The 23,238-nt window shown below is 39.8% G+C and overlaps 1 protein-coding gene across 3 annotated transcripts in view; it reads left to right on the forward strand.

Moving 5' to 3' along the window:
• ppfia3 (PTPRF interacting protein alpha 3) overlaps positions 1-23,238 on the forward strand; it is a 403,490-nt gene that overhangs the window by 277,769 nt on the left and 102,483 nt on the right. For 2 of the 3 annotated variants that reach the window (XM_039776518.1, XM_039776519.1), the window contains exons 20-26: positions 3,366-3,459; positions 4,051-4,132; positions 4,319-4,519; positions 4,631-4,693; positions 14,328-14,354; positions 15,866-16,041; positions 17,346-17,443. In XM_039776518.1, the coding sequence (XP_039632452.1) occupies positions 3,366-3,459; positions 4,051-4,132; positions 4,319-4,519; positions 4,631-4,693; positions 14,328-14,354; positions 15,866-16,041; positions 17,346-17,443 (741 nt within the window). The remainder of the gene's footprint in view (positions 1-3,365; positions 3,460-4,050; positions 4,133-4,318; positions 4,520-4,630; positions 4,694-14,327; positions 14,355-15,865; positions 16,042-17,345; positions 17,444-23,238) is intronic. The other variant, XM_039776521.1, reaches the window with a different exon arrangement.

Here is a 23,238-nt window from a genome sequence, read left to right on the forward strand (position 1 = left end):
AATGAATCTGCCTTTCAAATTCATTTTGTCTAGTTTTGCCTAGAAATTTTTATTTCAACCCCTAAATATTACGCATTACATGTATAGTCAGAGAATCTTAGATAAAATTAAATAAATGACCAAGTAATGTGGTAAACAGTAGGGCTTTGAGGACTTTCACAACTTAACTCAATTTTGTTTTAGAGAAATTAGGTGGTTGAGATTGACAGGCTTTGTTGGGCTAAATGTCCTGTCCTCAGGATTGTCCTTGTGTTCTAATTTATAAAGATCCATGCAGTCATTCCAACTAAAGAGTGTCTTGCTTTGCTTAAACAAATACCTAAACTTTCAGATCTTCTCATTTATTTCACACTGTACCCGACAAAGTATTTAAGCATGAAATATTTGCTCATGCACATCACTGATGAATGAGTAGCTTCAGTTTATAGAATATATCTACATAACTGATTTCATTTAATTTATAACCAATCAATCAATCAATCAACATTTATTTATATAGCACATATTCATACAAAAAAAATGTAGCTCAAAGTGCTTTACAAAATGAATAGAGAAATAGAAGACACAATAAAAGATAAACATAAGTCAACATTAATTAACATAGAATAAGAGTAAGGTCCGATGGCCAGGGTGGACAGAAAAACAAAAAACTCCAAAGGCTGGAGAAAAAATAAAATCTGTAGGGGTTCCAGACCAAGAGACCGCCCAGTCCCCTCTGGGCAATCTACCTAACATAAATCAAACAGTCCTCTTTGTATTTAGCGTTTTCATGGAAGGACCTGATGATGATGGTCACGTAGACTTCTGGCTTTCAGTCCATCAATGTTGGTGCATCATGATGCTTTGAGTAGGTGGTGGTGGCGCAGGCCGCCACCACAAAGAAACCGGAAAGAGAAACAGAAGAGAGAGTAGGGGTCAGTACGGATTTTAGAGCCACCATGAATAGTTATTATGAAGAATTGAACATACAGAGTATCAGTATTAAGTTAAAGTGAAGTTATAAAAAGGCCATGTTAAAGTAATGTGTTTTCAGCAGTGTTTTAAAGTGCTCTACTGTATTTGCCTGGCGAATTCCTATTGGCAGGCTATTCCAGATTTTGGGTGCATAACAGCAGAAGGCCGCCTCACCACTTCTTTTAAGTTTAGCTTTTGGAATTATAAGGAGACACTCATTTGAAGATCTAAGGTTACGATTTGGAATATAACGTGTCAGGCATTCCGATATATAAGATGGAGCGAGATTATTTAAGGCTTTATAAACCATAAGCAGTATTTTAAAGTCAATCCTGAATGACACAGGCAACCAGTGTAGTGACATCAAAACTGGAGAAATGTGTTGGATTTTCTTTTCCCAGTTAGGATTCTAGCAGCTGCATTCTGCACTCGTTGCAAATGATTTATGTCTTTTTGGGTAGTCCTGAGAGGAGTGCGTTACAGTAATCTAGTCTACTGAAAACAAAAGCGTGAATTAATTTCTCAGCATCTTTCAATGATATAAGAGGTCTAACTTTAGCTATGTTTCTTAAGTGAAAAATTGCTGTCCTAGTGGTCTGATGAATATGCGATTTAAAATTCAGATTACAGTCAACGGTTACCCCTAAATTTTTACTTCCGTCTTAACTTTTAATCCTAGTGCATTAAGTTTATTTCTGATAACCTCGCTGAATCCATTATTGCCAATTACCAAAATTTCAGTTTTCTCTTTATTTAGTTTGAGAAAATTACTATTCATCCATTCAGAAATACCAGTAAGACATTGTGTTAGTGTATCGAAAGAGTCGGAGTCATCAGGTGCTATAGATAAGTACAGCTGTGTGTCATCAGCATAGCTGTGGTAGCTCACGTTGTAACCTGAGATAATCTGACCTAACGGAAGCATGTAGATTGAGAAGAACAGCGGACCCAGGATAGAGCCTTGTGGAACACCATATCGGATATCATGTGTCTTTGAGATTTGATTACCACAACTCACAAAGAATTTTCTCCTGCCAGGTAGGATTCAAACCAATTTAAGACACTGCCAGAGAGGCCCACCCATTGACTAAGGCGATTTCTAAGAATATTATGATCAATGGTGTCAAATGCAGCACTCAGATCTAAGAGGATGAGAACAGATAAATGGCCTCTGTCTGCATTTACCCAAAGTCATTTACTACTTTAACAAGTGCAGTTTCTGTACTGTGATTTGTTCTGAAGCCTGACTGAAAAGTATCAAGAATAGCATGTTTATTTAGGTGGTCATTTAACTGCATAATGACTGCCTTCTCTAGAATTTTACTTAAGAAGGGCAGGTTAGAAATGGGTCTAAAATTTTCAAAGGCAGAGGGGTCAAGATTATGTTTCTTAAGAAGGGGTTTAACTACAGCAGTCTTAAGACAGTCTGGAAAGACCCCGTATCTAATGACAATTTACTATGTCCAGAATATTGTCAATTAGAACGCCTGATATTTCTTTGAAAAACCTGGTTGGTATTGGATCAAGGACGCAGGTGGAGGGTTTCAGTTGAGAGATTATACTATGTAATTCAGGTAAATCTATCCTGGTGAAAGCATTTAATTTGTTTATAACGGAGTACCAGGGCTTTGGAGGTTCTACAGTGTTGGGGAGATATACTATGTTATCTCTAATATCATTAATTTTTTGAGTGAAAAATACAGCAATGTTCTCACAGGTTTCACTGGAAGTATTCTGGGGGCATTCCTTTGTGTTACCTGGGTTTAACAGACGGTCAATTGTTGAAAATAAGACTCTGGGATTACTAGCATTGTTATTTATAATATTAGAGAAATAGCAGCTCCTCTCAAGGCGGACTGTGTTATTGTATTCTGTTATTTTAACCTTCAATATCCCATAATGGATAGTTAGTTTAGTTTTCCTCCATTTACGCTCAGCTCTACGACATGTTCTTTTTAAATCAGACACTCTTTGGGTCTTCCATGGAATAACAGTACTAGAGGATTTTTTAACTGTCTTTTCAGGTGCAACTATGTCAACAGCAGTTCTTACTTTAGAATTAAAGTTTTCCACTTTACTATTTACATTATCCTCACTATTATAGCTGGCATTATAAACGGACTGATTGCTTAGAATAGTTGTAAGCTTTAAAGCTGCTGATGAGTCAAAGAAGCGTTTTTTAACAAAATAACAGTATATTTTTACTCAAAATTCAACTATTTTGATCATTAGAGTCACAATTGAAACAGTGCTTAATAATATGCTAGAATGTTTTTAAATAAAAGTATAGTCTTTGATCACGTTAGCAATCTGGCAGTGCATGAAAATGGCAAAGGAGAATATGTTTGAAATCCTGCCACAGGGTGGCAGCATAACCTAATTTTACTTGTCATCTCACACCTTCTTTACAGCTTCTACGCCTTCCGATGAAATGTCCCCCGCTGACCCTCTTGGATTATCTAAACTGTCTGGACCAGGTGACAAAGACAGACGCAGCAAGAAAAAGTGAGTATGCATCAATTGGGGCTTTTGGGTGAATTTAATGTGGAGAAGATCATGAAGTGGGGAGGAAGGGGAGAGAAAGTGGTGTCAGTTTAAGTAGAGCAAAAGACAGAGAGAGAGACAGTGAGAGATATGAGGAGGCAGTGCACTGCCTTGTGTGGTATGTAGAGTGTGTAGCAGAAGACAAAGATGCTTTCACAACAGATTTGTCAAATTTGAGCCAATAAAGAATATTTGATTTTTTTATTACATTTAATTTAGTTAACATCTTTCTGCAAAATACACCGCAATTGGGATTGAGAAGAAACTCTGTGAGATTATGTGTGTAAAGATATGCTAAAATACTAAAGGTCCCTGCGTTTTATATAAAAAAAGAATAAAATTAATAAGTAACAGTGTTGTGATAGCAGTTAAAGGAGTGTCAGCAAGTCAGGAATAAAAATTGATGAACACTTAACCTTTAGGCGTAAGGGATAGGAAAGAAAAACAGGCATTACTTGTCAGTGATTGTGTTACATTAATTTGTCCACATTTTTTCTCCTCCCTCTTTCCTGTGCTGTCCTGTCCTGTCTTATCCCATCCTGTCTTGCTCAGACATGAGCTGTTGGAGGAGGCCTGTCGGCAGGGCTTACCTTTTGCATCTTGGGATGGTCCCACTGTTGTGTCTTGGCTTGAGGTAGGGTTCTCTGCATGTGTCCTGTGAGTCTTTTCCTCTTATAATTCTCCTTAGTGATCCACTGTGCTACTCCTGCCCCTGATACCTCTGTGTGTACACCCAGCATTACATTCCATATTTAGTTGCTTGTGGTTCCTAATCTAGTTTTCCTTCTGTCTTTCTTTTAATGCCACTATGCTCCCACAGCTTTGGGTTGGCATGCCAGCATGGTATGTGGCAGCCTGTCGTGCCAACGTGAAGAGTGGGGCTATTATGGCTAACTTGTCTGACACTGAGATTCAGCGCGAAATTGGCATCAGTAACCCTCTTCATCGACTCAAGCTGAGACTTGCCATACAAGAGATGGTATCTCTGACCAGTCCCTCAGCACCTGCCACTTCTCGCTCGGTAAGTTATAGTGTAAAGAAGGTATTTACAAACTTACAGTGGTACATGCTGAAAGCCAATTTCTGAGTTTAATTGAATACTTTCATTTCTAAATTTGCATCATGTAATCAGTCAACCAGCAACGTGTGGATGACACATGCAGAAATGGAGTCACTGACAACCACTACAAAACCGGTGAGCAAACAAAATAAGAAGCAAAGTATATTAGTATAGTATTTCCTAGAGGGATATTCTTTCTTTCTTTCTTTCTTTCTTTCTTTCTTTCTTTCTTTCAATTTTTACAGATGATTTGAGAATAATTATAATTTAATCAATGGTAAAGAATCATTCATAACATAAAAATTGAAAAAAAAACTGCAAATATCAAAACTCTATGATTTTTAATTGTTACAAAGACACAACCTTCCATCAGTTTACCAATTGTCTGTTTTATTTTCATTTAAAGGAGTAGAAGCTACAGACAACACAGTGGTACTATTTGTGGTGTAAATGGTTTATCATGATACTTTGGGTCAGTTCTTGAGTACATATTGTATGGATTTTGCATATTCTGACAATGTTTAGAGGAGTTTTCACTGAAGCCTTCAGTTCATTTTCTACATTTGAATGATGTGCTGACAATGAATGGATGGAGTAGAGAGTAGAAACCATAACATAACAATAGTAATGACTCACAGCTCTTGCTTTGTTTCCCCTGTTATTCTATAACAACTTCTGTAGCTTCATCTTTAACAATTTCTAGTCAGAATTAAGCAAGACATATAAAATACAGCTCTGTTATTCAATAGTCAACGTGGTGTTTACAAATATGTTATGATTTGTTAAGGATTTTTATCAGAAGGGTGGAAGCACTCCACTGATCCTTTTAATTCAGAGCCTTGATTTAAATAAGAAGAATAAGAATAAGAAGAATACTACTGGCAACCTGCTGGATCTGTATTAAAATATGCATTTGTGACAGATGAAGTTCAATGTATAAATTTAAAATTAAATTATAATGTAAATAAATACAATTTAAAAATATATATCATTAAATAATGTGAGACCTGAAACTTCAAAATACACCTAATGAAATGTTACTATCCACAACCAAACATAAGTATTGAAAAAAATCTAATAGAATGTTGGGTTACATAGCATTTAGTGTTTAGTTCAAATTTATGGAGGCTATGTGTAAATGTCTGCAATGAGTGTGTGAGGCCTGATGTGAAATATGTTGAGCAATTGGTCTCCATATTAAAAAGATAAACCATTGCTTTGTGGCATTTTTAGTATAAAGCTCTTTTAATTTCTAGATCTCCCATTAAGAAAGAAAACTTTTCACATGTTTGTGCTGTCTAGCTTTGACTGAGAAAGCCTCAAACCAAGTACAAACTCTCAATAAAAACAAACATCCTTGTTTTAATCCAGGCAGTAATGAGTTGTGGCCTTCAAACTTCAAACTATATCCAAAGATTAATCTAGAACACTCAAGAGCCCCTTCAGCTTTAAGCAGGTTTGCAACTCCTGACACAAAGTTCACATACTATTGAGCATATTATGGAAAAGCTGGAAAAAAATTTAAGAAATAAAAGCTGAAGGTTATCATAAACATTTTAATAACAAGTTAAATTACTGAGAAAAGCTTATGCTTACTTTGCACTGGCCATTAATGCTAAAATGCCTCTGGTCATGCTAGAGATGTTCACAGACGAGTTTAAGGATTGTTTAAGGTATGTTGTATAGAATCTTTGAAAGATGTGAATATTTTCAGATTAAACAATGAATAGTTTAATAGATGACACAAGAGAACAATTTAAACTGAAGGGAAGTATGAAAAATACCAACTGTTACATTAAACACACAGAAGCACAGGTGTGAGGTGCTTAATGTACATTTAATCAAACATTAGAGAGCATTTCTTTATATATATAAAAAGAGACACATGTAGTAAGTTAATAGGTAGCATAGTATTTAAAAGTACTCTGTAGACCTTCGATCTTGACATGACATAATGAGATTATGACAAGATGATCAATTTCTTCTTGTCAATTGTTTTCATGTTATGTTCTTGTGTACTAATCCAGTTTAAGGTCATACAGGCTGGGGTCTAATGACCTTTGGACAGGTTACCTTTATATCACAAGCAACACACACACACGTACACACCCACACACACAGAGTGATATATTGCATACTGAGACAAATTAGAATTGCATCTTCATTTCAGTTTCTGTTACATGTGAGATTTTTGAGACCCCACAACTCCCCAATTGCACTGTGCAGTGACACTCAGTTAATGCAGATAGGGACTGGTAGTCTGCTGCCGGTGCAACTGCAAGTTTGCACGCTTCCCTGTAATGTGCGTGTTGCCCTCTGGTTGTTGCAGGGGACATTTAAAATTGGTCACTGACCTGCCTGTATGTTCAATTTCTGTCTCCTCACTTTTGCTAATTTTTTCTTGGAACCTAGACTCACCTCCATCTCTCTTATACAAGTTTGTGACCCACACATCACAAGTGGCATGAGGAGTGGGGTCTTGGACAGATGGATCCCCAACATGCACAAAATATTCCTCTTCCATCTGAGCCAGATGAAGCCCCAGCAGGTGCTGCTGCCCTTATCAGTTCCAGAGATGTGCTTGTTAGGATGGCCCCTTCCGATGACCTGGAGTGTTTCCTGTTCTGTTTTGAATCCAGGACAGGAGCAGGCCTTAATAGACCTGATCAATCTGGCTCAGTGGAGACACCTTTGAGCGCATTGTGGAGAAACTCACTATTGATGCTGTGTTGTCTGGGATAAGCGATGACCTCTGTCATGAGATGATCCGGAGCAATGTCAAAACTCTATTGGAAGCTAGGAGCTTGGGAGCTGGATTGGAAGGAGCCCAAGCCACATGAAGATAGAGGGGCTACCCTAGTTTGACTCCAACTCCTGTACAGCCGGCACATCCCCTTGCCACTGGGGATGACCCTCTGACCAGTGCCACATGCAGAAGGTACCATCTGGGAAATTCAGCAGCCAGAATCAACCATAGATGCTTTCATTGTGACCAGTCTGGACCTCTGGCAAGGGACAGTTCCGTTCTACCTGCTCAGTCCTTGGAGAGTGCTTTGGCCAAGGTCTACTGCTCTCAAGGCAAGTTCTTGGAAAAGGGTAACTTTAAGGTCTCAGTTGGCTTAGCCAGGTGTGAGGTCCTGGCCCTGTTGGACTCTGGTAGTGATCTCTGTGTCATTTGATGTGATGTGCTCTGGAAGATACCCGTCACAAGCATGGTGTTCATGTGTGTTCATGGAGATGTTAGAGTATGAGACTGTACTACTTCCACTGAAATATAAGGGAAGTAACTTTAAAGTTTGGACTGCCTTATCGGACTCTTCATCCTGACCTTTTTTAGTTGGGAGGAGGAATACCTTATTCCTGTGTCTGCACTGCCTGCAAAGCACCTGCTTTTTTAGTAGAATGAGAGGGGCTCATCACTGACAAGGTGGACAAGGAAGCCAGCTTAGAGATGAAACCTGCTTTGGCCAGTAAGATCAGTCATGATCCACCACCTGAGTTCTGGGGCAGTTGTAGGAAGTTGTACACCAGGAACTTGCACCTTCAGCCTCCCGAGACAGGGCTGTTGCTTTGGGCTCTGGGGAACCAATGGCTAAGGAAACAGGGGCTGACACCCAGGTGGGGTTAGAGGCTATTACGTTGGGCACTGGGTGTATGGCTGACACATAGTCTGAGTACTGTACTTGCAAGAAGCTGACCACAGTTTAGATTTTGCATTTGAACAAGCACATTGCACAGATGATTGCTACTATGAGGAATGGAAGGGCCCTACAGTAATTTCAAAACTCTGCACTTTTTAATTAATAATGACTTCTATCAAGTGATTTCCAACTTTATTGCGCAGCTGGTTGTCCCAAGTGAGCACAGAGAGATGGTGTTAAAAATTGTGCACACTTATGTCTTGGAGTCAACTTAGCACGGAATAGGCAAGGAATTGTATTTGGAAACAACACTTTTATTGGACAGAGATGTGGAGCAGTTTTGTAAGTTTTGCCCCGGTTGTCAAGTTGTTTCTGTTCATAGAACTGCTCAGGAACTTCCTTTGCCTATTTTGGATGTCCCTTTCATGAGAGTTGGGTTAGACATTGTTTGTTCGCTCTCCAAGAGTAAGAATGATTATCAGTATATTCTTGAGTTGGTTGATTATGCAACAAGACACCATGAGGTGGTCACTTTGTGGAAGGTTGATGCCCCTACTGTTGCAAAGACTCGGCCAGAAGCATTTATTCGTAATGGTATCCCTCGCAAGATTTTAACTGACAAGGGTATACCCTTTACTTCCCGCATCATGAAGCAGCTATATGAGAGCCTTAAAAAACTGAGCACCAGTGTTTATCATCCCCAGGTGAATGGCCTTACTGAACTGCTTAACAACAATTTAAAGCAGATGATTCATGACGACCCAACCTCCAGAGACACAATGTTGCCCTTTCTTCTATTTGCTGTTCAGGAAGCTCCTTAGTCATCTACCAACTTAAGTCCATTTGAACTGTTATTTAGCAGGAGGCCACAAGGAGTGTTAGACATTTTTTGATAAGAATGGACAGGTGTTCACCCTGATATTCATGGGGAGAAATTTGTCACTTCGGTCCAGGAACATATTTCTAAATTTTTCTCCATCACTGTGGAACATGAGCAACGCAAGAGGAGGCCCAGAAATGAAATAGAAAAAGAAATCTTTGGAATTCTTAAAGGGCAATTGGGTTCTTGTTTTGATCCTGTCTCACCCACATAAGTTTCTGGAAAAATGACTGAGTCCTGCAGTAGTGGAGGAACGCATTAGTCCTGTGAACATTAGAATTCCCAGCCAGCGCAAGCCTGTGCAAATCCAAAATATTAATCTTTTGAAGGAATGACATGACCCTAAGGAGGTGTTGGACATGGGTGTGGCAGTCCCCCAAACTGAGGTTGCTAATGGTGATGATTTGAGTTACTGTCCCCAATCAGAAGGAACTTTGATTTCTTTTCTTCTGTACCTAGCCAGGTTGAAATTGCTAAACACAAATCTGTGACTGATCTTGGTATTAAGTTACAGATGCGCCTGTACCGTATTCTGGAAACAACAAGGGCTGTGATACACAAATAGTTGAAGCAGATGCTTAAAATAGGTGTAATTCATGAGAGTAAAAGCGAATGGCGCTGTCCCAAAACTGGATGGCTCTGTTCAGTTTTGTATAGATTTTTGATGCCTGAATAAGATTTCCAAATTTGATGCATGCCCAATGCCATGTATTGACGAATTACTGGACAGGTTTGGGCAAGCCTCATATATTTCCATCCTTTGGGGTATTGGCAGAAATCTAGCTGCCTGAAGACTGCATTTGCCACCCTGGACAGGTTATTCAGGCTCCTATTTGGTCTCCATGGCACATCGTTGACTTTTCAGTGGACGATGGATCAGATTCTACAACCCCATTCTGCGTATCCTGGAGCGTATCTCGATGGCTTACTCATTTTCAGTAATAATTGGCGGTTGCATCTCAACCACCTACAGGCAGTACTTGACAATCTGAGGCTGGCTAGGTTGGCAGATAACCCTAAGAAGTGTAAACTGGGAATATTGGAAAACCCTTATTTTTGGGCACTCTATGGGTAACAGTTTGATTAACACTAGAGTTACCAAGAGCCAGTTTCTGTAGCCGAGGATCAGACCGCCAAGGTCCCCGCCTCCGGCCACCACCCAACTCACACTGCACCCGACCTCCTTGGCCCCTCCCATAGGTGGTGAGCCCATGGGAAGGAGGACCCACGTTACCTCTTCGGGCTGTGCCCGGCCGAGCCCCATGGGTGCAGGCCCGGCCACCAGGCGTTCGCCATCGAGCCCCACCCCCAGGCCTGGCTCCAGAGGGGGGCCCTGGTGACCCGCGTCCGGGCAAGGGAAAACGTCGTCCACAGTTTTTATTCTTCATTGGAGGTTTGGAACCGTTCTTTGTCTCATCCCTCACCTAGGACCAGTTTGCCTTGGGTGGCCCTACCAGGGCATAAAGCCCGGACAACATAGCTCCTAGGATCATTGGGACACGCAAACCCCTCCACCACGATAAGGTGACGGCTCAAGGTCAAGTTGAGCCCGTTTCCAGTGAGAGTTGGACTCCGCCAGGGCTGCCCTTTGTCACCGATTCTGTTCATAACTTTTATGGACAGAATTTCTAGGCGCAGCCAGGGTGTTGAAGGGGTCCGGTTTGGTGGACTCAGGATTGGGTCACTGCTTTTTGCAGATGATGTTGTCCTGTTTGCTTCATCAGGCCGTGATCTTCAGCTCTCTCTGGAGCGGTTCGCAGCTGAGTGTGAAGCGGCTGGGATGAGAATCAGCACCTCCAAATCCGAGACCATGGTCCTCAGCCGGAAAAGGGTGGAGTGCCCTCTCAGGGTTAGGGGAGATCCTGCCCCAAGTGGAGGAGTTTAAGTATCTCGGGGTCTTGTTCACGAGTAAGGGAAGAATGGATCGTGAGATTGACAGGCGGATCGGTGCGGCATCCGCAGTGATGCGGGCTCTGCATCGGTCTGTCGTGGTGAAAAAAGAGCTGAGCCGTAAGGCAAAGCTCTCAATTTACAGTCGATCTACGTTCCTACCCTCACCTATGGTCATGAGCTATGGGTAGTGACCGAAAGAACGAGATCGCGAATACAAGCGGCTGAAATGAGTTTCCTTCGCAGGGTGTCTGGGCTTTCCCTTAAGGATAGGGTGAGGAGCTCAGTCATCCGGGAGGGGCTCAGAGTAGAGCCACTGCTCCTCCGCATCGAAAGGAGTCAGATGAGGTGGCTCGGGCATCTGATCAGGATGCCTCCTGGACGCCTCCCTGGTGAGGTGTTCGGCACGCCAACCGGGAGGAGGCCCGGGAAGACCCAGGACACGCTGGAGGGACTATGTCTCCGGCTGGCCTGGGAACGCTTGGGATTCTCCCGGAAGAGCTGGAAGAAGTGGCCGGGGAGAGGGAAGTCTGGGCTTCTCTACTTAAGCTGCTACCCCCGCGACCCGACCTTGGATAAGCGGAAGAGGATGGATGGATGGATGGATGGATGGATGGATGGATAGAATTACCAAAGACTACAAAAAAACTCATAAATCCAGCCCATCTTAAATCCCTTCGCACTTCTCAGTCAGCGTCTTTTGTCTTGTAAATGTGCCGATCAAGACAAGCAGCAAGCAGCCTACTATTCCATCCCCCTACCGTTTCAGAACGGCCACAAAGTTCTCCCTGTTCCAGCCTTCATTATCTGGGAGTGAAGTGCTGGGGTTTTACAATGAAAATAATAGATTATTATTTGGAAAACCTGCATTTATGTGTGTTCAGTTTCTACAATAATCTGTGTAAACACTTTATTAAAACAGAAATGTTTTGCATATTTTAGTAATAAATGCCGAAATGTAGACATAAACTATATAATGAAGTACAAAGATCAAAGAAACACTTTCACAAAAGGTTCAAGGATGGTGCAACAGCTTCCGTGGTGCATCGGTAAGAACTGCTGACTTGTAATCAAGAGTCCCCCAGTTGAACCCTGACTGCCTTGTATATTTACCATTTTGAGTAGTGAACTGCTCTTATTTTTAATATTATACAATAAACACATACATTTGATTTGCGTCTGTAACAGCCACTGTAAATGTATAGTACTTGTAAAAGTTAACATTTTTGTTTTCACTTTTATTCTCTCAGTCACGATCAAGATACATACTACCGCCCCCCAGGGATCTGACATTGTTACTTTTTATCTGAAACTGGAAATAACTGTAGATGTGAGTGGTGTTTTGAGACAATCAAACTAGAAATTCTCTGATCTGGATGGATTAAATCTGTCCCACAAATGCTGGTGAATCTGCCTTATTCGTATCTCACTGTCACTTGATTTTTTTTTACTCAATTTTATTGAGTGTTCCTGCTTACTCTGAATTAGTATGCGCCTTATGGTCCATGATGTCAAAGCCACACTGACAAAAAACCAGAGGCATAGGTATATATGGCATTTGCAATTTTTCATTTTATGACCTGTATAGTACATTAGGAAAACATTGTGGTACTGATGCAAAATTATTCATATTATTCATATTCATTCGTATTCCTTCTTGTGCTTGTAATCAGTGACCACGTTTTTTTTTCCCCGATCTTGCCCAGTCTGGACAGGACTCCAGGACATGCAGAGGAATATTCCTCTGCAAGGTGAGCCATGAACGCTCTTCTTTTCTCAGTGGACCCTTTACATGCCTTGCACAGTACATGTGCATTGATTGCCGCTAGGTCAAGCTTGTTATAGCACAAGCAACCGGTCACTCACGTGCACCTGCTTGCACTGAATAAGCTCACGCCTTCTGGTGCATGCTGTCAGCACAGCACAGGGAAAAAAAGAGAGATAAATATATGTGACCTTTTGAAGAAATCATTGTATGACTTGAATAGTACCAATCAGAAAACATCATCGCACTAGGTTTCTGAGCAGGAAGTTGCTTCCCATGGAGCGTAGTTACTCAACCATTGAGAAAGAACGTGTTGGCTATCAAGTGGGCATTGGAGGCACCCTGCTACTACTTGTGGGGTAGGCATTTTACCCTGGTGACTGACCATGCACAGTTCCAGTGGCTCTAGAGGTAGAAGGCTCACTATTTGATTTTTATGTTTGCCATCATCCCAGTATGGCACTTGTCAACACCAACTGATGTCCTCTTGCATCTGGCTGAGCCTGGCTTGGACTGTTGCTTCGTTCACACCAGTGTGAACAAAGCTGAGGTTGAGATGTGACATTTTTGAGACCCCAACAACCTCCCAATTGCGTTGTGTAACACAGGGATTAACTGGTTTGCACACTTCCAGCATTATGTGTCTGTCTCCTGCTGATTGATGCAGGAACATTTAAAACTTACTACTGACCTGGTCGTGCGCTCACTTTCTGCCTCCTCTCTTGTGCAGGAAGGCTATCTGTTTTTTTTATCTGAAATCTGGGAACGAATGCAGGACAACATCATTGCTCCTGCTTGCATGCGTGTTTGAGTGACAGCTCCAGTTTGTATAAATGCATTGAAATTATTCCTGCCATGACAACAATAAAGCTAATTTTTTTTCTTGGAACTTGGACTAATTTTCTCTCTTATGCAAGTCTGTGGCCCACACATCACCAATTCATAACAATAACTTTTAATTATAATACAGGGGGATGCAATTTACAGTTATTAAAAATTTGGCTACAAAAAAAGCATACATACCATGTTCTGTATAACCACTGAATGTTTTTGTATTAGTGGGATATATCATTTAATTCTTTTCCTTGTAATACAATGTACTGTATATTCACAATAGATCTTAATAGAGCTTAACATAAAATTATAAAACACAGTCGTCCAGTCATCCATCATTAGAGGCACTCCACCATCCAACAGGAATTTAAAAAACTACTTTTAGGCAATGCCTTTACCCAAAGTGACTTACAAATCAAGATCATGAGCTGTACTTCAAGAAAAAACATTTCTTTCTTTCTTTCTTTCTTTCTTTCTGTACATATGTTAATTGCCTAATGCATGCTTAACTGGTGCTGGGTATTTTTCCTAATTGAAGCTTTAGAACTAATTGTTTCTCAATCACTGATTTTATGTTGTCTTAGTGTAGAGGCTTTGATGTTTTAAGGCAACTTTTTTTGTTTACTAATTTACAACATTAACATCACCTTCTTACCTCTCCCCCATCTCCCCCAACCCCTCTCTCTTTCCTCCTCCTTTGTAACATCTAACCAACTAATTGTATACTCCTGTTCCCTGAAACCCCTTCACAAACACAAGGAGATGAAAGAGATTAGCTGGGACCAGGTAAGACATTTAAAACAATTTAATATTCCAAAGCCTTAATTGTTCACTTAGTAACTCAAATCTGGAATTAACTGAAAAAAAGTTTATTGTTCTCCAAGATTTAGTTTGATTAAGAATGGTAACAATAGGGGCACCCTCATGGCATCTCTCCACATACAGAATAATGCATGGAAATCATAGATATAACAATTGGGCCTTTAGTTACCTATTAAATCATACATATGGGCTTGTAAACCAATTGCTGTAATAAGGTGGCTTATCCATTCATCCACTACTAGTAATTACTCCCCTTTCTGATCTTCTCTCTATCCCTGTCTCTCCCTCATGAGCTTAGCCAATTTTTATACCAACTTTGAGCATCGTTTTTTGACTCTAGACTCAATATTTATCTGTCATGAAGTGGCTTTAAATCCCCTTTCAAATTTACTTGCAGTCAGGCCTCATAATTACTCCTAGGTTAAGTGCTGCCTCAACTTTGGCTGCAGAGAAACTAATTAGCAAATCTCTTTAGTGGCCACTAGTATCTCTGCAACCCTAAGTCAGTTATAACACTCAAAGACTCAAGAATCCACTGCCATCCGGCACCTCATTTTCTTGAAGGGACTATGTGGTTCCACTCCTCTACATTGAAAACCAATTGCTGCACCTTCAGCAGTTTGGACATAGGATTACTAGCCTCCTTACAGTACTCCTTGACCTCTTTCTTAATGGTTAAGTTGTCTCTATTTTCTGTGGCTTGTCAGCTAGAAGATCATTGTGGACTTTTGCCACTGGGGGAATCCTCCTGAACTCTTTCACAGATACCCTTACCTCAACCTGTTGAACTGGTGCCCACACCATGCCTTTGCACAGAAACATGATGAGTTGCACTCCATCAGCCAATGTAATTCATTATGTTTAGTTAATGATTTCTGTGGCATTGAATGCCTTCTCCTGTCAAAATATTGTCAGGAAAGCACCCTTTTAGTGCAAAATATCCTCAGCAGACAGTTTAAAAATAAGTCACATGAACATCTGACTAGCATGTACAAATCATATAAAACACTTAAAAGAGCTGAAAAATCTAACAAAATAAAATGGATCAATACATTGTAACAGAGCACATACCTATATGTTATGTACTTGATCTTAATATTATACTTAATGAGATATATTTTAAAGTTGCAATAAGGTTGTTGGTTTCTAGGATACAGAATAATGAGCAAAAGAAAGCAACATCAATTTAGTCCTGAAGTCTATGAGTGGCACTTGCTAACCTACAAATAGTAATAAACTTGCCCTCTTAATATCTGCTTTCTAAAGAATTTAAGGATTTGTGGATAATATACAGTAGGAGCCAATGCATGCTTTTCTGCCATGTCCAACCGAGGGGAGTTATATATGAAAAAAAAGGTTAATGTTGTAACTGAGTTCAGTCTGTTTCCACTTTTCTTCTTTAGTAATTCTGATTTTTATGTTTCTAAAATCTCTAAACATCACTTATCCTTGGCCCTGCTCTTTTCCTTTCTCAGATCCTAGCCTACGGTGACATGAACCATGAGTGGGTTGGAAATGACTGGTTGCCAAGTCTGGGCCTGCCCCAGTATCGTAGCTACTTCATGGAGTCTCTGGTGGATGCTCGTATGCTAGATCACTTGACCAAAAAGGAGCTGCGAGGCCAGCTGAAGATGGTGGATAGTTTTCATCGGTGAGAGCTGACTCCTTCAATTTGATTCTCACATGTTCTTTCAGACTCGGGGCTATTATTGCTTTTCAATAAACAACAATTTTATACACTTGGCACTTTCAATTAAGTATTCTAATCAGTAAACAGATTTCAACGTAAATAGTTCTGGTAAATACAAAATGTTTTCATCTGTCTTAATTTTTTTTAATACGCAATGCTGAATTGCACTTCTGAACACACACCACTTCTCCTTAACTATCAGATTTTATGATTTTATTCTATTACAATCAATGCCATAAAATATGTCTGTTTATCAACATTCAATTATTTTTGTTTTTAAATAGTCAAAAGACTACATCTCAGAATAAAATAATTCAACATAGAATTCAAATTAAAACAATAATTAAAATCAATGAACTACCTAAAAGCCAGAAAGGATTGAAGAGATGGAAAACAAAATATCTAACTTCCTTTAAATTTTGAGGACATATACCTTTGGAAATTGAACATTCCTATGGAATGTTAAACTCTGAAAACTAAGACCAGACAGATGTCACTATCCCCTGCGTGACAATTCTAATGGTGTACATTCAGAAACTAGTTAGTCAAGTGTAATAAATCTGAGATTAGCCACCTGCAATCTGGAGTGATCATGTGACAAAGTTGTATTGATAACACTATTTCCTTTTGCTGGATATGTCCCATTGCATGGAGAGTTCACTTTCCTGAAGAAATGATTTGCAGAGAATAATATGACAAAATTGTTTGCTGTTTGCTAGCAAAGTGGAATATGTCAAGCAGATTGTTATGTATTCCACTGCTTGAATGAATAAACATATATTTTTCATAAAGCAAATTAATAAAAAAGAATGTGTCATGCACTTGTGCCAGAGGATCTGAGGTATGTAATACCACACAGGAATGAAAGGAGGCAATGTCGCTAACTGTATCATCTCCCTTTTCCTCTCTAGTTCTGAGAAGATGCCCAATGAGGGCAACTAATTCTTCCCCTTCCAGTCAAACCCTTATAAAGCCTGGGCTCACCTCAGTGCAAAAAGAGCAAGACTAACCCATCTTCGAAAGGCTATGTTTTGTTGTTTGTTTTATTTGTTAATGTCCCATGCCATTGTGTGCTTGTTTGGCTTTTGAGACCACTGCTGATTAAAAGGAACAGTTAGGTTGACACCTAATGTTTGTTAGTTTTTTACTCAGTCATTCTCCTGCCTGACCACACTTGTGAAGACATATGTTACAATGAAAGCTAAATAAGGTGCCATGCTCAGTTTTAGTAAATCAGTATTATCATTTTTTTCTCCTTTTTCCAGAGTTAGTCTTCATTATGGAATCATGTGTTTAAAGAGACTGAATTATGACAGGAAAGAACTGGAGAGACGAAGAGAAGAAAGTCAACACCAAACCAAAGGTTCTCATTTTTTTAATTTGCTGTGTTTTGATTGTATAAATTGAGTGGTAGCTCTATAATGATTCATGCTGGTAATGTTGCTATACAAGCACATGCATTCTGTCCCCATAGTTTTCACTACATATTTTTAGATGTCCATTAACACTAGAATTACCAAGCTTACGAGAAAACTCATAAATCCAGCACACCTTAAATCCACTCGCATGTCTCCATTCATCGACTTTTGTCTTGTAAATGTGTCGATAATCCCTAGCGAGAAGCATCCACTTGCAGAGCCACAGCACCATACGTCACCGCAGTTGTAGACCCGCAGTTACAGACCCGGAAGTGACGTCTTTGTCGTTTCAGGACTGACTTCGTAAGCTTACTTTTAAAAGGTTTCGGCAGGTCTCGGCAAAGCCCGGAAAGCAAAGTCGGGTCAAGGACCCATTCAGAAATTAAGCGATAAAAACGAGAAGAAAAAAAAGTCAGATCAAATAATACGCATCATTGTGAAGTTCAGAGGGTTTCTGCCATCACGTCCTGTCATACATCAAACTAAACAATACGGATCGTTCCTGTGAAATATTAACATTTACGTTGTGTTCGGGTCTGTGGGAATCATTTAACATGTTGGCAAAACTAAAATCATCAAGATCTGTGTTAAGTGAAAATAGTTTTTCGTTTACATTCATGAAACGAAATATGCAATATAATTACAATGTTTACACCACATTAGAGTTTAGTAAAATGTTTATAATAAAAGTGATTACGTCTTTTTAAAATTTACTAGGTACAGTATGTGTGCAATATTGTACTAAACCAATTTAGAATAAACATTTAAGCCAATCTAATATTTTTGAATAATTCTACACAGAATTATGCTATATATTAATTGCATTATATAGAACTTCTCTAGTTTTTGTCACTGATTATTATAAACGATGGGCCATCAAAAGAAAAAAAAAATACTAATAAGAACACAATTTATTTATATAGCATCCTTCCTATGCCCAAAATTCAGAAAGAACAACAGGACCGTTATAACATTGGCTACAAATATTATCTCACAAATAAAGATAAATACAGGATATACAAAACATTCAAATAGAAAAAGACAATAATTTAGACTAAAATACAACATAAAAATCTTGAACAAATAGCATAAATTGTGATAAAAATCCAAACCCCGAGTACCTGGACAGATAAACGGGGTAAACTGAAAGAAGGGGCAGAATGTCAGGTCTGTTTAATGTCTTTCTAAACAAATGAGTTAAAAGCAAATAAATGGAGTCAGCTGATGTCATTAATTTAGGGTGGTCAGTCCACAGTCAGGGCGCTATATAGAGCTGAAGGCTCTGCTGTCACCCACAGAGTGCAGGTTAGTGGAGGCACAGAATGAGAGGACCTTAGTGGGCAGGTCAAGAACAGATTTTAATATTCAATCTTGTAAGACACAGGGAGCAGTGAAGGTGCAGCAGGATGGTTGTGATGTGCTCGCTGTTGCCAGTCTGTGTCAGGACTCTTACAGTTGAGTTTTGAATCAGCTGGAGCTGTGATATAAGATAATATTATTATAAAATTATAAAAAGTTGCCCTGGACATGACATAAGCTACATAGTCTGACAATGGGTCCAAGGATTTCATTCCGATACGTAATGGCAGTCAAGGTGCCATTGTTTAGCCTGTAGAGGTCTGTGCGTCCCTCCATGGATATGCCTCCCAAGTCTGACCATCACTGACCCACCACCAAACCGGTCATGCTGAATGATGTTACAGGCAACATAATGTTCTCAGTGGCTTCTCCAGACCCTTTCACGTCTGTCACATGTGCTCAGGATGAACCTGCTCTCATCTGTGAAAAGCACAGGGCACCAGTGGTGGACCTGCCAATCCTGGTATTCTATGGCAAATGCCAGTTGAGCTCCACGGTGCCCACAAGAGGATATCGGGCCCTCAGGCCACTCTCATGAAGTCTGTTTCTGATTGTTTGCTCAGAGACATTCATATCAGTGGCCTGCCTGCTGGAGATCATTTTGTATGCTTTGGCATTGCCCATCCTGTTCCTTCAGTCCTGCTGATGGGTTAAGAACCTTCTACGAGGGGCCCTGTCCAGTTCTCCTAGAATAACTGCCTCTCTCCTGGAATCTCCTCAGTGCCCTTGAGACTGTGCTGGGAGACACAGCAAACCTTCTGGCATTTCACATATTGATGTGTCTGCCATCCTGGAGAAGTTGGACTGACTGTGCCAGCTCTGTAGGGTCCAGGTATGGCTACCAGTAGTGACACTGACTGTAGCCAAATGCAAAACGAGTGACAAAACAGATGAGGAGGGAAAAATGTCAGTGCCCTCCCTGTTAAACCATTCATTCCTGTTTTGGGTGTGTTCTCACTGTTGCCCCTCTAGTGTACCAAAGCAGTTGAAACTGATTAACAAGCCCCTCTGCTACTTCACTGACCAGATCAATAGCTCGCAAGTTTCACTGACTTGATGCTATACTCAATCAATCAATCAATCAATCAACATTTATTTATATAGCACATATTCATACAAAAAAAAGTAGCTCAAAGTGCTTTACAAAATGAATAGAAAAATAGAAGACACAATAAAAAATAAACATAAGTCAACATTAATTAACATAGAATAAGTAAGGTCCGATGGCCAGGGTGGACAGAAAAACAAAAAAACTCCAAAGGCTGGAGAAAAAAAATAAAATCTGTAGGGGTTCCAGACCACGAGACCTCCCAGTCCCCTCTGGGCAATCTACCTAACATAAGTCAAACAGTCCTCTTTGTATTTAGGGTTTTCATGGAAGGACCTGATGATGATGGTCACGTAGACTTCTGGCTTTCAGTCCATCAATGTTAGTGCATCATGATGCTTTGAGTAGGTGGTGGTGGCGCAGGCCGCCACCACAAAGAAATCGGAAAAAGAAACAGAAGAGAGAGTTGGGGTCAGTACGGATTTTAGAGCCACTATGAATAGTTATTATGATGAATTGAACATACAGAGTATCAGTATTAAGTTAAAATGAAGTTAGGAGAAAGCCATGTTAAAGTAATGTGTTTTCAGCAGTGTTTTAAAGTGCTCCACTCTATTTGCCTGGTGAATTCCTATTGGCAGGCTATTCCAGATTTTAGGTGCATAACAGCAGAAGGCCGCCTCACCACTTCTTTTAAGTTTAGCTTTTGGAATTATAAGGAGACACTCATTTGAAGATCTAAGGTTACGATTTGGAATACAGTAATCCCTCCTCGATCGCGGGGGTTGGGTTCCAGACCCCCCCGCGATAGGTGAAAATCCGCAAAGTAGAAACCATATGTTTCTATGGTTATTTTATATATTTTAAGCCCTTATAAACTCTCCCACACTGTTTATAAATATTCCCCGCAGAGTTATACAGCATAATCCCTTTGTATTCTCTTAGATATTAGGTAAGATTCATTGAAATTATGTATATAAACACACTGTTTATATACAGTAAAACCTAAATATTATTTTAAAGATATTGAGTGTCTCCGATATCACGTTACAGCCATTATGATAGACATGCCACCAGCAATAAATACGTACAATGCAAGAAAAATAGTATACAGTAAATGTGTGTACAGTGACACTAAACGTACGTACATGTACTAAGTACTGTAAGTAGAAAATTAATTATGGTTACTCACCAACAATGACACGATAACTTGTCCGATAACAATGAGTTTTATTTTACTGCACAACAAAGGAGAGCGTTACATCCCTTAAAGGAGCCACTTCAGGCGATTGTGTAGCACTGCCGTTGTTCTTCTTATGGCAGTCTTCAATCCAAATCCCAAAAGCAGATTCCATCCAGACTACTGCTGCCTTATTACATCCACTTACAACTTGTTTTGCACCCTGGTTAAAAGGACACTGTGGCCGTAGATCTTATATTCCTTTCCTACTTTTTAAATAAAAAGAATCGTAGCCTTCAACAAATCCAAAACGTTTACCTTTTCGGCAATCGTTAACATCTTCCGTTTGCGCTTGGGCTTGAAGCAGTAGCAGATCGTTTTGGAGCCATAATAAAGGGCTTGACTATGCACAAAGATAAACACAAAAGAGCACAACTCTTTACACAGCGAAACACGTTGATGCTGAATGAGCGAGACGAGACTTCCTGGTTAACACTGCATTCAGCAAGCAGGAACTTAACTGCGTGCTCCGATTGGTTAGCTTCTCAGTCAGGAGAACTTAACTGCGTGCTCTGATTGGTTAGCTTCTCAGTCATCCGCCAATAGCGTCCCTTGTATGAAATCAACTGGGCAAACCAACTGAGGAAGCATGTACAGGAAGTAAAAAGACACATTGTCCGCAGAACCCGCGAAGCAGCGTAAAATCCGCGTTATATATTTAGTTATGCTTTCATATAAAATCCGCGATAGAGCGAAACCGAAAGTCAAAGCGATATAGCGAGGGATTACTGTATAACATGTCAGGCATTCCGAAATATAAGATGGAGCGAGATTATTTAAGGCTTTATAAACCATAAGCAGTATTTTAAAGTCAATCCTGAATGACACAGGTAACCAGTGTAGTGACATCAAAACTGGAGAAATGTGTTCGGATTTTCTTTTCCCAGTTAGGATTCTAGCATCTGCATTCTGCACTCGTTGCAAGTGATTTCTGTCTTTTTTGGTTAGTCCTGAGAGGAGTGCGTTACAGTAATCTAGTCTACTGAAAACAAAAGCGTGAATTAATTTCTCAGCATCTTTCAATGATATAAGAGGTCTAACTTTTGCTATGTTTCTTAAGTGAAAAAATGCTGTCCTAGTGGTCTGATGAATATGCGATTTAAAATTCAGATTACAGTCAACAGTTACCCCTAAATTTTTTACTTCCGTCTTAACTTTTAATCCTAGTGCATCAAGTTTATTTCTGATAACCTCATTGAATCCATTATTGCCAATTACTAAAATTTCAGTTTTCTCTTTATTTAGTTTGAGAAAATTACTATTCATCCATTCAGAAATACCAGTAAGACATTGTGTTAGTGTATCGAAAGAGTCGGAGTCATCAGGTGCTATTGATAAGTACAGCTGTGTGTCATCAGCATAGCTGTGGTAGCTCACGTTGTAACCTGAGATAATCTGACCTAACAGAAGCATATAGATTGAGAAAAGCAGCAGACCCAGGATAGAGCCTTGTGGAACACCATATAGAATATCATGTGTCTTTGAGATTTGATTACCACAACTAACAAAGAATTTTCTACCTGCCAGGTAGGATTCAAACCAATTTAAGACACTGCCAGTGCCACTGCCCACACATTGACTAAGGCAATTTCTAAGATTATTGTGATCAATGGTGTCAAATGCAGCACTCAGATCTAAGAGGATGAGAACAGATAAATGGCCTCTGTCTGCATTTACTGCAAGTCATTTACTACTTTAATGAGTGCAGTATCTGTACTATGATTTGTTCTAAAACCTGACTGAAATTTGTCAAGAATAGCATGTTTATTGAGGTGGTCATTTAATTGCAAAATGACTGCCTTCTCTAGAATTTTACTTAAGAAGGGCAGGTTAGAGATGGGTCTAACATTTTCAAAGGCAGAGGGGTCAAGATTATTTTTCTTGAGCAGGGGTTTAACAACATGTCAAGAAAACTCTCAGTTAGCACATCAGACACTTCTTTGGTAACTTGTTGGTATTGGGTCAAGGACGTAGGTGGAGGGTCTCAGTTGATAAATTATTTTTATGTAAATTATTTAAATCTATCCTGGTGAAAGAATTTAATTTGCTTAAAATAGAATGCTGGGGTTTAACAGGATCAGTATTGGGGGTGA

Source organism: Polypterus senegalus, chromosome 13, assembly GCF_016835505.1.
Source record: "Polypterus senegalus isolate Bchr_013 chromosome 13, ASM1683550v1, whole genome shotgun sequence".
Taxonomy (NCBI): Eukaryota; Metazoa; Chordata; class Cladistia; order Polypteriformes; family Polypteridae; genus Polypterus; species Polypterus senegalus.